Raw genomic sequence first — 16,587 nt, 5'->3', positions numbered from 1 at the left:
TGTTCGGGTGCGCAGGACGTCCATCATACGAGAATTGTCCGTCATGCAGATCGGCAGTCTAACATATGTGCATTCGCCGGAGCGATAATCCTTTGGACGTCCTGTGGCGCATACGTACCTCCGTGTTTCCGTGTGGCTTGGCGCAGGACTACGCGTTCGCAGTGGGACCATCCTTCGTTGGCCTCGGCCTGCAGCGAGTGAAAGTGACGCACATACGCCTCGAATGCAGCACGAATCTCAACGACTTTGTGCTGGTCAAAACGCTGCATCTCGCTCTTGCAAAGCCGCGATACCTCTTCGAAGCGCGTACGCAGCGCGACACTTGCAAGCTCCGCCTGCGTGAGGGCCTGCATGTGCGTGTCGACGTGCTGCGTCGGCCGCTTGGCCTGCCGCGCGCGCAGCTTGTGCAGTTCGTCCTCGGCTTTCTGCCAGGCCTGCCATACATCTTCGCGTGCCGCAAAGGACTTGCGCACACTACCCACCAGGCGCTCGTGCTCGTACAGCACGAGTCCCAGGACGTGAGCCTCGTGGTGCGCGAGACGCGCCGATCCCTCAGAAGCGCGCTTTTTCGTCTCGGCGAGCGCCGCAAAGCACGTCGACACACTGCGTGAAAGCCCACTGCTAGATATACCGACCAGTGACTCGTACAGCTGCTCCTGTGCAGCCGCAAGTGCCTTTCGCTGCTGAGCAAGCGTCGAGACAGCCGCCACGATCTCTTTCATACGCGTCTCGAACTGGGTCAGGTAGTCCAACTGGTGGGAGAACCAGTCGTCGGGATCGTGGAAGCGGGGCTGCTGCAGCGCTTGGCGCCAGCCAAATAGCGCTTTGTGGTCAGGCGTAATGACAGGGCCCTTGACAGTATCGCGCGCATGGATATCAGCGGCAAGTCGAGGACTTTCGAGAAAGAGTTTGAGATCCTCGTCCTTTTGGAGTCGCGGATGCTCGAGCATCTGCTGCAGCGCACGCTGCAGCGCACAGCGTCGGAACGCGACCACATCCGGTGCAAAGCGCCCAATCTTGACCTTTTCAGGGATCGGCGGCACAATGGCGCCTGGGCAGTTGCTAACGAGCGCCGCGTGGAGCCAGCGAAAGTCACTGTAGCGCCGCAACACGGAGAGTTCGGGTCGCGAGAACCAGGGCGCATTCGTGGAGACGCGCACGGCATATACGACGTGCCCCGTAACTGGGTCGCCCACTCGCTGTGGATCGTCCACACGCACAGAAAAGGAGACGGCGGGCGCTGGTGGCACGGCGCCGGACTCGGGGGGCGTCGGTGTGCCGTAGCGTTCATCGTCGACTGGGGAGGACGGCGCCGGCGGTGCCGGATCCGTCGGCGCGGGCTCGCAAGGTGGCTCCTGGGCCGGCTCCAACGAAGATGGGGCCGGTACGGGCTCGTGGACTGCCTCACCTTGGGTCTGGTCTTCCATCGCTGCCCCTGCTTCGGTCTCCGTACTTTTCTCGGCCTCAGCCGGAGCCGCATCTGCGGCACGCTCCGCCAGCGTGGTAGCAGGTGGCCCGAGAAGCGCCAGGTACGCACGCCACCACTCGTCAAAAGCAACATGCGAGACGTCGATCCCCAGCATCTCCGTCTCTGACACGTCCAACTTGCAGTGGCCCGGGCGCAGTGTGGCCGCATGGGGATCCGCCTCGAATTGCGGATCGAGATGTGCGGTGGACGAGACGGGCGCATCGCAGACCTGGTTCCAAAGGCGCGAGAGGACCAGGCACATATCGTACTTGGTCATGGCCTCGCGCGCTGCATAGTGCAGCGTAGGTGGCATGGACTCGCCGCGCACAACGGCCATCGAGGCCAAGTCCAGTAGAACACGCGCCACATCACCGACGTAGGTAGGGTAGCGCACGCCATGCGCATCCATAGTGACACGCTGCCCCTGGTCCTGGATGGCATCGAGGAGCACGTTGACGGCCGACTCGGCCGGTGAGTCGCATTCGCCATACAAGATAGGGACCCGCACACATGTTGCATACCCTGGGCGCGCATGCTCTTGCACGGCCAGCTCGGCCATGCGCTTGCTCCGTCCATACGAGTTGAGTGGGTTTGGCTCCGATGACGTTGTGTAGGGCGGCGCGCGCCCATCAAACACATAGTCCGTGGACACATGAACCAGGTAGGCCGGCGGCGTCTGCGCAGCGCAGGCGCGCGCGAGCCACGCTGGCGCCTCGACGTTGAGTGCCTGTGCCGCGTCCGGGTTCTGCTCGACGCGGTCAGGGTGGCGCTCAGCGGCCAGATGGAGCACCACGTCAGGGTGCACGTTCTCGACAAGGGACTGAACGGCCGCCTCGTCGGTCAGGTCAACGCGGAGCAGCGGCGGACTCGCTCGCGAATAGGCGGTGCCCGTGACTGGTGTGAGTTGGACGACGAACCCTCGTGACCTGCCTCGACGCACGCGCGCATCACCGCGCGGCCCAGCAGACCGGTGGCCCCGGTGACAAGCACCTTCATGGCAAGAGCCAGGTGGCCGCGCGGGGCCGAGACTGAAAACTTACGTAATACTTGCCACGCAGGCTACGCCGGGAGCTTGGAGGTGTCGAAGCGCGAGAGGAAGCCTGGTGCGACGAGCATCAGGCAGAAGGGGAGCAGGCCGATAGAGTAGCAGAAAAAGAATCCGATGTACTCAAAGTCCAAGTCACATAGTTTGGTATAGCGCGAGCAGATCACGTAGAAGAGGAGGTGCGCGGCCGACGAGGCGCATAGCATCACCGATGCGACGACCAGGGACTGCGTCATTTTGCTGAAGAGGATCCGCGAGCCGTCGTACGGCACACGGAGCGATTGGGAGTCCCAGCGCATGTGAAACAAGCTCGGTTCGTGGAGCTGTCTTGAGTCAGCGGACGTGTAGCGCACGGACGGCGTGCTGCGTGTGGGCAGGCTCGGCGCGGCGCGGCGCATAAAGACACTGCCGTCGAGCCAGGCTGTGCTCACGATAAACTCGAGCATCAGGATTGCGGGGACACTGATGCGCGTCGAGTCGATCAAGGCAGCAGCGGCGAGGCCCAGCAGAACGAGCCAGTTCCACTTGATGAACTTGAAGTACAGCGACGCGAGCAAAATCTCCTGCGAAGCATGGTGCTGGAGGATGAAAAACCAGTGCATGATCAGCCGCTGTAGCAGTGCTGCGCACACAATGTAGCTGATATGGAAGAGCGTGCGCGCCAGGTACATCCAATCCTTGTCTACATTGGGCACGCACATGGACGCGGTGCCGAGGCCTGCCGCAAGCAGCGCGCCCAGATGCAGGAACTTGGGGCGTGAGCGGACGACGTGCGTAAGCGAAATGAATGTGAGGGCTCCCAAGGCACACCACAGCACCCACGCAAGGATGGTGCGGGCGTACATCGGGTGCTGGAGCGCCATCGCCGGTGCAGCGCGTAAGGTACGAGGCGCGGCGCGTGGCGCGGTCGCCCATGCTTAGTCAGACCGCACGTCCGACGCGACGACCAGGATGGACGCTGCGTGGGACGCGGCGCTGGACGCGTGCAAGGTGCACGCGTCCACGCACGAGGCGCCGTGGGATGTGGTGACGCGCGCGTACAATGTGCGCGAGCCATGGGCGGCGGATGCGCGACTGGCTGGTACGTGGCGCACGCTTACGCAGCGGCTCCCCAGGAGGCCCTGCATGCTTTGCATGCCTGTGGCATAGATGTCGCGGCGTGGTTCCTCGATGCGAGTGCAGACGCATACTATGCGCTGTGTTGCGAGGCTATGGCGCCGCTCGCGGGGCCCAGCGCGCCTGAAAGACTGCCCTCCGCGATTCACGCGTGCTTCGAGTGGGTATGCACGCGCCATGCGCTGTGGACGGAGCTTTGTACGCCTGGCACCGACGCGACGGCATTCCTCGGGCAGTGCCGCATGCTCCTAGCTGCGGCGCTGCGGCCTGGGGCGATGGACGCGGTGCGCACGTACCTGGCTGGCGTGCTGCAGGGGCGCGCGGCGCCACGGGCCGCCCCGGCCAGTGTCGCACCCCTGCTAGGCCCGCGCGAGGCGAGTGCGGTCCATGTCGTTGCGCAGCTGCGGGCACTTGGTCTGGATGCGCTCGTACAGAGCGCCCTGATGCAGGCAGCCACGGACGTGTTGCATGAGGCGGCCGCGCGCGCGACGAGGCAAGGTGCGCATACGGTGGCGGCGTACCCCGCGCTGCAGGCGCTCTTGCGGGATGAGCTCATGCCGGCGCTCACCGAGGTGCTCGAGGCGCGCCCTGCGCACGCCGTGCTGGGCACGGGTGCTGCGAGCGGTGCCGCGGACGTGTGGGACGTGAGCGTGTCGTACGCGCCGGACGAGGGCCTCGCGCCTGCCGAGCATGCGTCGCTGTATTTGCGCCTCGACTACTCGCTCGCCCATGCGATTGGCACGCAGCGTCTCCAGCAGGTGTACGAGCTCGTGCGCGAATACCCACGCAGCCAGGCCGCGATGGAGGATGTGGTCGTGTGGCTAGAGCAGACGGGCGAGCGGGCCGAGCTCGTGCGGGCGCTGGCGCAGGCCCTGCATGTGTGCCTGCTGCACCCGGGCGTCGATACGCATGCGATTCTGGTGTACTACGTGAACATCGTGTACGCGCTTCGGCTCGTCGACTCTACTGGTGTCGTGCTTTCCCAAGTGCTGCCGCCCGTGCAGAGCTACCTGCGCACACGCAAGGACACGATCGAAGCGGTAGTACATGCGCTGCTCGGCGATGACCCTGCGTTCCAGCTGCTGCGCACTGAGCTGGAGCAGGGCGCGCTGGGCGATGCAGACGACGGGCACGCGCCGGACGCGGACGCCGAGGCGACCGACGAGCAGTACACGCGGCCCGAGTACTGGGCGGACCCGACGTGGGCCCCGCGCCCGGTGGACGCGGGGCCGGCGTACAGCCAGATGCGCTCGCGCGATGTGATTGGACTGCTCGTTTCGATCTTTGACGACCGCGACGGGTTCCTGCAGGCGCTCGAGCGGCACACGGCGCAGCAGCTCGTGCAGACGATCGACTATGACACGCGGCGAGTGCAGCGCAACAATGCCATCTTCAAGCGGCGGCTCGGTGCGAGCAGCCTGCACCCGTGCGATGTGATGCTGGCGGATGTGGCGGCATCCCATGCGCTGGATGAGCGCTTTCACCGCGATGCACAGGCGGGGCCAGATGCTCAGGCCGTGCACCCCCTCATTGTGTCGCGACAGTTTTGGCCCGCGATCGATACGCGCACCTATACCCTACCGCGACGCCTCGCCGAAGCGCTCGAGGCGTGCGCTGCGTTTTATGCGCATATCCACCCTACCAAGCGCGTGCGTTGGCTACCGCATATCGGCACAGTCGATGTGGCTATTGACATGGACGATGGGCGGCGCATCGAGGCGCGTGTGACGCCGCTCCAGGCCGCCGTGGCCGAGCTCGTGGCGGGACTCGGCGAGGCAGAGATCACCGCTGACAATGTCGCGGCGGCGCTCGGCCTCGAGCGCGAGAGCGCCACGGCCGCTATGCGCTTTTGGGTTGCGCGCCGCGTCCTGCGCGAGCTGCCCGCGCCGGCTGTCGGCGTGTTTGAGCGTGCGGATGCACCTATGCCGCCGGCCGGAGCACATGCATGAGCAGGCTGTTGTCACGCGTTGTCTGCACGAGCGCATAGCCCGTGGCGGGCGGCGGTGGGCGGCGCGCGCGGCTCGCGTCATCAGGCGGCAGAAGCGACGCTTCCAGGACGCGGCGGCACAGCGCGCGCACATCCCACTCGGCTGGACCAAAGCGCTGTGCGTGGGCGCGGGCTGCCTCGATGGTCGAATGGAGGAGCGCCGTAACGCGCTGCGCAGACGGTGCATCGGTCAAGTAAAACGTATGCGTGGTGCCCGGCACGGTCGGCACGAGCGAGAGCGTCGCGCGGGTGGTAGGCGCGTCGCGACCGGCGCGCACCTGCACCGAGCGGGGCAGCGCTGCCATGCCAGGCGCCGGTGCGTGGCCTCCGTAGAAACGCGCATGGCGCCCCATCCGCACAAATATGAGGTCGTGGGGACCAGGTGTTGCCGCACACAGCGTGAACTGGGCGTGCGCCGAGTGCGCAAACGAAAGAACAGGAGGATCGGCGAGCAGACCCGGGCCGACGAGACGCACCTGCAAGTCGGGGTCGGGTGCGTCGATGCGCACACGTATCGGCGCGCTGGACACGCCCAACGCGCTCAGCGCGTGCCATGCGTGGGCGTCGATAGAGATCGTGCGCATGTCCGCGCCAGCGCCGCCCGATACAATCGGCGACGTGCGCACGGAGAGATAGATCTCGCCGAGCTCGCGGTCCGATACCGCGTGCGAGACGCCGTGCGTGCGGAAGCCCACTGTAAAGTCACCGAGCGAGAGACTAGGATCGTACGCTGCCCAGAGGCCGGCTGGCCGGTGCAGCGCATCGTTCAGCGCCACGATCGCCCACGTCAGGTCCGTTACCGATTCGAGCGTATGCGCGGGCCACTCCGCCGCATTGCTCGCATGCCAGTGGCTAGCAAATGCGAGGAGCAGCGCCTCCATCGATGCAGCGCTCTCAGGGTGCGGCAAGTCAAGGAGGACATGCCGCAGTGCCACATCCAGCGGCACGCCGCGCACGCGGTACTGCGCCACAAAGGGGGCGAGCATGTGCGGATGCTCCTGCACATAGCGCCATAACACCGTGCGGTCGAGTGGCTCACACACATAGAGCAGGCGCGCCTGTGCCGCGGCATACGCAGCCGCATCTGACTCGTCGCGCAGCAGGCCCGTCTCACGCACGAGCGCAGCAAGCGTCACATCAAGGCGCGCATGCAGAGCTGCGAGGCGGGGCGCGATGAGCGCACTTAGCTCACTGTCGCTCAGTTCGCCGTGCCGCTGCATCTGCACCTGGGCGAGGTCCAGTACGGCAAACGGCACACAGGGCTCGTTCAGTGCAGGTGTCTGGCTCAGCTTGCGCAGCATCATGTCCGGAATGGACTCGTCGCCTTGCACGAGCAGGGGAGGTTTGGCCAGCACGAGCACGTCCTGGAACACGAACGCGTACCGCAACTTGACAAACTCTTCGCCCGCCGCCTGTAGCAGGGGCAGCACACATACTAGGCGCCGCGGCGGATCGAGCGCAATGTCGCATGGCACCTCGGCGGGCAGGTACGAGAGCAGATGGCGCACAGGCCGCTCCAGCGTCTGATTCCATTGCATCAGCATCGCTGGCGTCACCGGAAGCGTCACGACCGGCTCATGCAGGGGCACGTCCGCCTCCGCGAGGAGCGCCACAGTCGCCCATGCCGAGTCGCCACTCGACGCAGAGCTGGCCGCGGGGGGGACGTGGCCGCTGGGCCGCCGAAGCGCGCGCATCGACGTCTTGCGGCGCAGCGAGCCCCACAGACGTACCACCCGTGCTTCTTTGCGCTCATCGTCGTCCTCGCGCGGCGTGCGCCGCCCCGTGCCCACGGACGCCGAGCGTGCGAGCATCGGCGCGAGCACATCGGGGAGAGGGAGCGTCGGCGTAGCGTTCGGGCGAGGGGCAAGAGGGAGCGTGTCGCCGGACACGGAGTCGCGACGCGCACGCGTGGTGGGCACCGGTGGCAGGCGCGGTAAGGGCTTTTCGTGCGGCATCGTGTGGGGGGATCCAGATGACGCGTCGTCCAGCGACGTGTCTGGCGATCGGCCAGGAGTGCGTGTGCGTGTGTGCGGGGGGCTCTGCCGGTACAGCGCCGGCGATTTGAGCGACCCACGCTCCGTCGTGCGCCAGTCCATGGCCGTATGCGCCTCACGCAGCACAGGCGCTGCGCGTGGTGGAGACCGCCGCACGTCCTCAGGCGCGGCTGAGACAGGCGCCAGGCCGCCAGGCGGAGAAACATGCGGCTCCAGCGACGAGCGCGTCGCGTCTCGATGCGAGGCCGTGCTGGGCGTGCCGGCACCCGTGAGCGAGTCGACTGCGCGCGGTGCGGTGCCCTGGCCGACGGGCGCAGTTGTGCCGACCGAGGCCTGGCGGCTCGACATGCTGGAGTCGTAGTTGTACAGACTCACGCGCCAGCCAGAGGAGCCCGTCGACTCGCGCGCATTGGTCGAGCTGCTGTCGTCGGAAAAGGCAGACGCAGAGACGGGCGCGCGTGGCGGCGTCGCACTTGGCGAGGCGGTGGGCGGGGTATCGGAGGCAGTATCTTGACGGCCAATCCGGCGGATCCGGCGGATCCGCGCGCCATCGCGAGCAGAGAGACTACGCAGAAGCGTCGCCCGCTGCGGACTCGCCTCGGCTGCCATCGACTCGTTGCGGGGCGGGGTGGGCGGTGTATCGCTGGCGGCACTCGCCTGGTTCACGCCGCGCACAAAGGCGAACATGTCGTGGTATGGCAATGGCGTCGCGGAACCAAGGAGCTTTTGCATAGTATAGGCGCGTGCGACCTGGCTCGTTGCACTAGCACTGGCCGAGCGTGAGAGGCCTGTGGGTTTGCGCTCGCGCAAGAGGCGCTGCCGCAGCTGCTCGAGCGAGGGGAGCGGCGACGGCAGGAGTGCTGCAGGCGGCGCTTCAGTGGGCCCATCCGTCGCGGGCGACTCGTCCGCCGGCGGCTTCGTATCCTCGTTGGCGGTGGCCGCGGGCTCCGCCGGCGGAACGGCGCGCGGTGTGGCGTGTCGCACTTCGCGCTGCGAGGCGGCGCGGCGAAGCTTGGCAATCGCATGGAGGCGCGCTGATGCCATACCTGTATTGCGCTGTGCTGACGCTTGACCTGCGGCGTCCCCGCCGCTGCCGGGCGAGTCGGCGGCGACGGCGGCCGCGTCCTGGGGCATGAGCAGACAACGACACTTGACGTGCCCTACCTTCGCGGCTGTGCCCAGGCGCGCATATTTTGTGACATGTTACGTTGGCCTATTAGGGCCTCTCTTACGCAGGGTGCGGCCGCTGACGAGGAGCCGCGCAGTGTCGAGCGGGGGTCGACCACGTGCTCCTATCGCACCACGACGGCCCCGTATAATGGCAGCGCCGATGGGGGACGTTCGCCAGTGGACCACGGCGGACGTGGGTGAGTGGCTCCGGAAGCTGGGTCTGGAGCAGTATTTGCCCAGTTTTGTCGAGAACGATATTGATGGCGAGGCGCTCTTGGTCATGGACGACGCGAGTTTGCGGGACCTGGGCGTCGCGCCGCTAGGCCACCGTCTCACGCTGTTCACCGAGCTGTTTCACCTGAAGCAGAGATATGGGATCCCGATTGAGAAGGAGGACTGGGTGCCCATTGGTATGTGGATGCCGCTGACCACAGGGCACGACTCGATGGACACTGACTCGGTGTCGCAGGGGCTCTATTCGCGGGACCAGCGCATCCAGTGGCTCGAGGCCCGCGTGGCGCGTCTCAGCGCTACGATGATGCACCTGCACGAGGACATGGTCGCGCTTGCGCGCGCGACAGGGCACACAGACGCTGTGCACGCGCCGTTCGACCACGGCGGGAACAGCCAGATTCGCCCTGCTGCACCGCCCATCACGGAGGAGGGCTGGTTCCACCCGGATCGGTCAGCAGCATGGGTGCCAACCGAGTCGCCGCACACCGCGCGCGCGCCCACGGCGAATGCGGAGCATTTGGTGCCCCTGTGTGATGCTCTGGTGGCGCTCCTCCAGCGCCGCGGCATCGCGGCGCGGAGCACTAGGGGCCTGGCCGATCTACCTGTGTCGTCGGAAGACCCATGCTTTGTGCTTCTGCCAGCTGTATTCCAGCTGTACCATGTGCAGGAAGACTGGCGCGACTATGTGCTGTTTGCCACGTACGGCCCCACGGAACGGTGTATTTCCTACGACGAATGCCCCCTCGTGGTCCTCTATCGCATGCGTGAGACTATGCCAGATACGACCCTGCAGCTGCGCCCCGCGTCGGAGATCGAGTCGCCCTGGACGATTGCGCAGCGCAAGATCACCGGCAAATGGCACGGCGAGCCACCCAACAGCCCCCATAAGCATGACGCCCTCCACTGTCGCGCTGCGCGGACCGTCAAGGAGGAGGTGGCGGGCCTGTTGACCATGCACGCCTTCGAGAGGCTACGTCCTGACGCGCTGACGCCCAAAACGCGTATGCAGGGCCCGGCTGCCACGCTACCCGCGGAGCCTTTGTCGTACGCGGTGGCGATATACCCCTACGAGTCGGACCGTGAGGACGAGTTTGATGTGCGGGCGGGTGACACGTTCATTGTGCTCTCCAAGGCCAAGGGCTGGTGGGCGCTACGCCGCGATTCGGCGGCGGATGGCCGGGGAGACGTGTATCTTGCCTCGAGCCATGCAGTGGCCGAGATTTGGACGGGCTGGGTGCCGGCGGGGTGCATGCTCGAGATCAAGCGCCCGCTCGCGCAGATGGTAGAGGCGCCGCTCACCCTCCCTGAGCCGGCGTGGCTCGCGCACATGATTGAGGCGCCGATCCCCGTCGACGCAGTTGTGAGCCAAGGCACGACGGCCGTTGCGCTGACGGACTTTGTATCCAAGGAACATGCTTTTCGTATCGCCGCGCATGAGCAAGTGCGTGTATTCAAGCGGTACAATTTTTGGTCGTACTGCATTGCAGAGGGGCCGCGCGCCCAGCGGGGGTGGATGCCGAGCTGGCTCATCTCGCGGCGCTCGAATCACGCTGCGAAGGGTGGCGTGTACCAATCTTCGTCAACGCAGCTGCTGTCACCCGCGGTGCCTGCTGGGATCCATAGCATGGGACCGCCCGTCGTTACCTTGTCATATCGTGCCACATAGGACACCCCGTGAACCTCCACCAACATCGGCCATGCTGCAACGACCGCTCGCTGCGCCTCTCGCGGCGTGCCTCTCCGCAGTGGTATGCGCGGGTCTTGTGCGGGCTCATGGTGACCACGCGCATGTCCCGTCGCCTGAGGTAGCGCAAGCGCCGGTGGATGCGCGTCTGTGGCTGCATATAGGCCTCGAGGCCACAGCGTGGGCCGTGCTGTTTCCGCTCGCGATGGTGCTGGGCCTCGTGCGGCACAAGCTGCATGCGCCGCTGTCAGCGGCGGCCGTCGGTATTTCGCTGTTTGCGTACCTGTTTGGGCAGCACCACGGTGGCCGCCAGTTCCGCCACACGGTGCACGGCACATTTTCGTCGCTGCTGTTCGTGGCGTTGCTGACGCAGCTCGCGTGTGGTGTGTACCTGAAGCTACACCTCACATGGTCGCGCGAGCGCACGGTGCGTCCGATCGTGCTGGGCGTGCACGGCGTGCTGGGTCGCGCTTTCCCTGTGCTCGGGTGGACGCAGATGGTATTTGGTATCGCGACGCTGCAGTCGTGGTGCAATGGCGGGCACCTCGGGCAGTGCCTCGCGCACTACATTATGGGCTCCGCCTTTGCTGCCTACTCTGTGATTCTACTGATCATGATGAAGTGTGCCGTCGAGTGGCTCCGCCGACGCGGCTGGGCGCAGGAGTACCTTGACTCATGGGTGATTCTGCTGTGGGGTATTGTGAACACGTTTACCGAACACCATGGTGGGCCGTGGACGCACAAGGATCTGCAGCACACGCTTATGGGTGTGCTATGGTGGACGGGCGGTGCGCTAGGCGTATGGCTGAGCCGGCACGGCCGCCGCTCCGTGGTGCCTGCCACGATCATCTTCCTCACGGGATGGGCGATGAGCGCGCACACCCAGGCGCTCGCGATCTCCACGCACATCCACGCTATGTTTGGGTATGCGCTCATGGCTGGTGGCGTGTGCCGTGTCGTCGAGATCTGCTTCGTGCTGCGCGACCAGCCAAGCGGCTCGAGCGGCGAGACGGATCGCGGCGCATGGTTCCCGACGCACCTTTTCCAGTACCTGCCCCCGTTCCTGCTTGTGGCAGGCGGCATCCTCTTTATGAGTGCGACGGACGAGGAGATGCGCTGGGCCGACAGCCGCGGCGTCGACTTTGCGACGTGGGCAATGATTGACCTGTCCGCTGCGTTCCTGCTCTTCCTTTGGATGAATGTGCTAATTGACACATATGTCGGCTACGGCGGGCGCTACGGCCTAGCGGGTGCACCCGTATCGGAGGAAGCACCTACCTGGGCATACGAGCCTGTGCGCCACGCAGCGGTACCGACACAAGAGCACACCGCAGCTCCAGAGGCGCCGCGCGAGTCAATTGCGCTGCAGTCGTACGAGCCCCCCACCACGCATGTGCTCCAGGACGAAGACGACCCGTTCGATGACGCGCATCGCCAGGAGGGAGCGGTCGCTCTATAGCTAGAGAATGTGGCATGTCGAGAAGCTCTCGATCTATACAGCGCCATGCACATAGGAATCGCTCTCAGGCAAGCTGTGCTGGCGGCGCAAGGTAGAAGGGGATCATATCCACATCCGGATCAAGGTCGCCCTCGTCTTTGGGCGGCAAGACCGGAGCCGAGTCAGACGTAGCAGACATGGGCGCACGGCCGGCGTCTGCGGAGGCCCACTGGGCCGGCTCGGCATGTGTGTGGGCCTGCACTTGCGCTTGCGCACGAGCTCGGGCTTCGGCCTCCGCTTGGGCCTGCATTTGCGCTTGTGCACGAGCTCGGGCTTCGGCCTCTGCTTGGGCCTGCGCTTGCGCTTGTGCACGCGCTCGGGCCTCGGCCTCTGCTTGGGCCTGTGCTTGCGCACGCGCTCGTGCCTCAGCCTCGGCTTGGGCCTGTGCCTGCGCCTGCGCTTGCGCACGAGCTCGGGACTCGGCCTCAGCCTGGGCTTGGGTACGAGCTTGGGCTTCGTACTGTGCGGCCTGTGCACGAGCTTGCGCTTCGGCACGGGCTCGAGCTTCGGCCTCGACCTGCGCCTGCGCCCGGACACGAGCGTTGGCTTCGGCCTGCGCTTGAGCCTCCCTTTGCACGCTCGCTTGGGTCTCAGCTTGCGCGCCGCTCGCAGACCCGCGAGCCACGGGGTCCTCTGGCTGCAGCGGCTGTGCATTCGAGGTCGGCGCAAGCTCCGCCGGCACAGCGGCGGGGGCTGGCTCTCCCGTTTCATTGGCGAGATTGGATGACTTCTTTGCACGGAACAGACCCCAGCGAGGCACATGGGATGTTCGACGTTCGGTCCCAGTAGAGGTCATCGACGTGCGTGACGGCGTCGGATGAAGCGAGGGAGCGGGCGATGCAGGCACCGTGCTCAGACGGGGCTGGCCGCCTGCCGCTAGGGGCGAACCAGGCTCGGTGGCGTGATCATCCACATTTGCGTCCGCCACGTTTGTAGATTGATGTCGCCATGGCATTGGAATCCGACTAAAGAACTTGGATGAACGCGGCGCAGGCACAGCTTGGTTCTCTTCGGGCTCCGGCTCCGGTTCTGGTGCGGGCGTTTCAATCGGCTCACGAGTCGGCCGCACGGGCGCCACAATTGGGTACACGCCCTGCGCTGTGAGTTGGGGCACCTGCAGCTGGGCATCGGCGGGAAGCACTTCCGGCGCAGGTTGCGGCACCGCCTGGCGTGTAGGGAAGGTCGGCTGTACAGGTGCCACAAGCGGGTAAATTCCCCGCGACGTGAGTTGCGGCACTTGCAGCTGGGCATCAGCAGGGAGTGCCTCCGGCGCAGGTTGCGGCACCGGCTCGATCGTGGGGTACGTCGGCTGCACTGGCGCCACAAGAGGGTACACGCCCCGCGCCGTCAGCTGCGGCACCTGGATCTGAGCGTCGGCCGGCATCGCTTCGGGCTGCGGCTGCGGCACAGGCTCCGGCGGCTCTGGCAGCGGATCAGGCAGCTTACAGGTGCGCTCCAGGTCCTCTCGCAACACCTCCCATACCATCGCGGGCAGGCCCTGCTCGCGCGCTTCTGCAAGGATAGCCTGCACGGACGAGCCACCAACAAGGCCGAACGAGTCCACCGTATATACGCCGCCACCGACCCGGCCATGCGAGCTGATCGCCACACGCAGCGCTGCCGAAACAGGCACGCCACGGCCCAGCGGTACACCGTCCAGCGTCACGGGTGCGTAGCGGGAGGACGTACCGAGGAAGAGGTGACGCTCGCCTGACTCCTCCAGCGGCACCTTGCGCCCATTGATCGAAAACATGCGGCTGACCGCGCCCATGCCCTTCGGCAGTGTGCGTACCAGGTTCGTGGGTACGTAGCCCGGGAAACTGTGCACAAAGCTTACCTCAGGCGCCTGCTCCTGGTACACCTCAAGCATGAGAGTGATACACGAGCTCACATGCCCGTGCGCCTTCCATGGCGACGTCTTCGTCAGCGCGAGATCGGCGGTGTTGATGGGGCCTTCCTTGGTGCCGGCAAGAATGTACACAACGCGGCGCAGCGACTCGGCCTGGCGCAGCAGTGGAAGAAGACGCTCGATCATGCGCATGCGCGAGTAGTACGAAAGCGCCCAGATCGTGCGAAGCCCCTCAGGTGTCTTGGAAGACATGTCGAGTGTACCCTGCGAGAGGACAAGCAGATGGACGGCCTTTTCGGCATTGCAGATCTGATTGCATGCCACATCCACCTCCTTCATGCGGCTCAGATCGGCAATCACAGGGATGTACTCGCCATTCGGATTGGTCTCCTGCAGCAGAGTCACCATGGCTTCGCCCTTTTCCTCGTCGCGGCACACCACGTAAATACGCGGCGAATGCGCATACCTGGCCAGTGCAAGCATCGTCGCATGGCCGATACCAGAAGTGGCACCTGCAAAGACTGCCACCATGTGCGGAGGCAGCTTTTGGGCAATACGCCGGTTCGACGCAAGCACTTCCTCGATCTCGACCATGGTGGTCGATGGCAGCGTGACGGGCTCGAGCCGCGCACCTCGCTGAGTCAGCCCCCGCCTCCACGGCGCCTACTAACACGTGCGGTGGGGGGACGAAGGCATGGTAGGTACGTTCCCGTGAGCAGGCATCGCGCCATTCGAGTAGAATACGGACGCGAGTATGCTGCAATGAAGCATGCATTGTCGTCGCGCTTCCCTTTACATAGCCCATAGATGGAGATCATGACACATTACCCTATGGACCATTCTAGATGCATCCGGATGTATTCTATGGACCAGTAGTGGACTGTCAGTCTGTTGGGTCCCTGGCAGAGAGAGGCATAGACTAGCGGCAAGCACGTCGTCGGTGCGGCGTGGTGCTCTCTCTTGTCAGAGCCGAGTGTAGGCGAATTCGCCAAAAAGTGGAGGATTTTGATGACGCCAGCCTTCTTGTCACCCACCCACCCCTCCCCATCATGATCTCCCGCGCCACATCGTCCTTCTTGCTGGCTGCACGCCCAGCTACTAGACGTGCCACCCAGACCGCCCGCTCCTCGCGCTCCTTGGTCCTACCTGTTGGTCTGGCCGTGGCAGCAGTGGCGGTGGCAACAGCACAGCCTGCCGTGCACTTGCAACCTGCGTATGAGCGACCTTCGTTCGAGGAGCGCCTCCGGCCTCGTCCCACGCTCGTGATCAACAGGCCCTCTGCACCCAAGGAAGAGCCTGAAGACGATGAGTCTGAACTTGCCGACACTGATTCGACAGAGGAAGAGGCGCAGTCGGCGTACGATGAACGCACAGGCGAAATCAACTGGGACTGCCCGTGCCTGGGCGGCATGGCCGATGGCCCCTGCGGCGAAGAGTTCAAGGCAGCTTTCAGCTGCTTTGTGTTTTCCGAGGCGGACCCGAAGGGCATCGACTGTGTGGACAAGTTCAAGCTTATGCAGGACTGCTTCCGCCAGCACCCTGAGGTGTATGCGGACGAAATCGCAGCTGACGAAGCCGCTGAGGCTGAGGTGGCAGCCGAGCATGCGCGTGCGCCCGCTTCTGATTCGAGCAACTAATCTATACCATGGCCGGCCACACATGTGTCTCTCTGTCCCATGATGTGGTGGCCACGACACCTGGCTCGAACAGTGACCATGCAATGCCAACGACGAACTCGCGGTGGCCCGTATAGACCTGTCGCGGCGTAGATACCACAGGTAACTGCGCTGTCACCGTAGCATCGTCCACATTCCACACGCGTGCCGTCATATCGTAGCTGGCACTCGCTAGCACATTCGACTGGTACGTGGACCAGGCGACATTGCGCACGGCGTACTGATGCCCGACCAGCACGCACTTCTCAGCCAGGGGCCCTGCGGTACCGCCACGGGCCTCCCACACCTTGACAGCACGGTCTGTGCTGCCTGTCGCGAGCGTCATTGGTCGGTATTTGTTCCAATCCAGAGCCAGCACTTCGCCACCGACAGGTACACTGGTTACTGGCCGTGCACCCTCGCGAAGGTCAAAGATACGAGCGGAGCCATCCGCGGACGCCGTGGCCAGCAGAGTGGCACTGTGCGGCGACCACGCGCATTTGTACACGCATCCCTGATGCGCAGGAAGGGTCTGGATCGAGGAAGGCCGTTCAGGCGTCCACTGATGCGTTAGTGGCGACCACGCACAATTTTCACACTGCCATCCCAACTACTGCTCGCAAACAGCTCCTTTTGTATATTGTTCCAGTCCAGCGAGAATATCTCGCGGCTGTGCTCCTGCCAGTTACGAATCGGGTGGTCCTGCGGTCAGCGTCCTTCACTCACATCAAGCGATATGTCCCACAGCTTAATGCTGCCATCGCCGCCCGCAGACGCAATCTGGTTCTCATGCATCTCGGACCACGCCACATCAAAGATCCCATCCTGGGTATCATACCTGGCATGAATGACACGCGCCACGTACATTTTTACGGGCGCCGGTGCAC

At 64.9% G+C, this 16,587-nt stretch overlaps 8 protein-coding genes across 8 annotated transcripts; 4 read left to right on the top strand and 4 right to left on the bottom strand.

Moving 5' to 3' along the window:
- Positions 1-41: 41 nt before the first annotated feature.
- On the bottom strand, positions 42-2,464 carry MSY001_0014 (uncharacterized protein; the record flags this gene model as incomplete). Its single annotated transcript, XM_018883442.1, has 2 exons — positions 42-2,362; positions 2,386-2,464. The coding sequence occupies 2 exons, from the start codon at positions 2,462-2,464 to the stop codon at positions 42-44; spliced, it is 2,400 nt and encodes a 799-aa protein (XP_018738665.1).
- A 1,440-nt stretch (positions 2,465-3,904) lies between these two features.
- MSY001_0013 (uncharacterized protein) lies at positions 3,905-5,578 on the top strand (the record flags this gene model as incomplete). Its single annotated transcript, XM_018883331.1, is given in 2 exon segments — positions 3,905-4,012; positions 4,031-5,578. The coding sequence occupies 2 exon segments, from the start codon at positions 3,905-3,907 to the stop codon at positions 5,576-5,578; spliced, it is 1,656 nt and encodes a 551-aa protein (XP_018738664.1).
- An 11-nt stretch (positions 5,579-5,589) lies between these two features.
- On the bottom strand, positions 5,590-8,744 carry MSY001_0012 (uncharacterized protein; the record flags this gene model as incomplete). Its single annotated transcript, XM_018883220.1, has 2 exons — positions 5,590-5,649; positions 5,709-8,744. 2 exons carry the CDS (start codon positions 8,742-8,744, stop codon positions 5,590-5,592), a joined length of 3,096 nt encoding a protein of 1,031 aa, XP_018738663.1.
- A 196-nt stretch (positions 8,745-8,940) lies between these two features.
- Positions 8,941-10,637, top strand: MSY001_0011 (uncharacterized protein; the record flags this gene model as incomplete). The annotated part of the gene is made up of 2 exons (XM_018883109.1): positions 8,941-10,472; positions 10,502-10,637. The coding sequence occupies 2 exons, from the start codon at positions 8,941-8,943 to the stop codon at positions 10,635-10,637; spliced, it is 1,668 nt and encodes a 555-aa protein (XP_018738662.1).
- A 74-nt stretch (positions 10,638-10,711) lies between these two features.
- Positions 10,712-12,157, top strand: MSY001_0010 (uncharacterized protein; the record flags this gene model as incomplete). Its single annotated transcript, XM_018886315.1, has 1 exon — positions 10,712-12,157. One exon carries the CDS (start codon positions 10,712-10,714, stop codon positions 12,155-12,157), a length of 1,446 nt encoding a protein of 481 aa, XP_018738661.1.
- A 64-nt stretch (positions 12,158-12,221) lies between these two features.
- MSY001_0009 (uncharacterized protein) lies at positions 12,222-14,639 on the bottom strand (the record flags this gene model as incomplete). Its single annotated transcript, XM_018886204.1, has 1 exon — positions 12,222-14,639. One exon carries the CDS (start codon positions 14,637-14,639, stop codon positions 12,222-12,224), a length of 2,418 nt encoding a protein of 805 aa, XP_018738660.1.
- A 455-nt stretch (positions 14,640-15,094) lies between these two features.
- Positions 15,095-15,682, top strand: MSY001_0008 (uncharacterized protein; the record flags this gene model as incomplete). The annotated part of the gene is made up of 2 exons (XM_018886093.1): positions 15,095-15,193; positions 15,236-15,682. The coding sequence occupies 2 exons, from the start codon at positions 15,095-15,097 to the stop codon at positions 15,680-15,682; spliced, it is 546 nt and encodes a 181-aa protein (XP_018738659.1).
- A 1-nt stretch (position 15,683) lies between these two features.
- MSY001_0007 (uncharacterized protein) lies at positions 15,684-16,567 on the bottom strand (the record flags this gene model as incomplete). Its single annotated transcript, XM_018885982.1, has 3 exons — positions 15,684-16,262; positions 16,289-16,402; positions 16,427-16,567. 3 exons carry the CDS (start codon positions 16,565-16,567, stop codon positions 15,684-15,686), a joined length of 834 nt encoding a protein of 277 aa, XP_018738658.1.
- Positions 16,568-16,587: the final 20 nt, after the last annotated feature.

Source organism: Malassezia sympodialis, genomic scaffold, assembly GCF_000349305.1.
Source record: "Malassezia sympodialis ATCC 42132 genomic scaffold, msy_sf_1, whole genome shotgun sequence".
Lineage (NCBI taxonomy): Eukaryota > Fungi > Basidiomycota > Malasseziomycetes > Malasseziales > Malasseziaceae > Malassezia > Malassezia sympodialis.
Note: the sequence above shows the minus strand (reverse complement) of the source record. Positions and strands in the feature narration are given on the sequence as shown.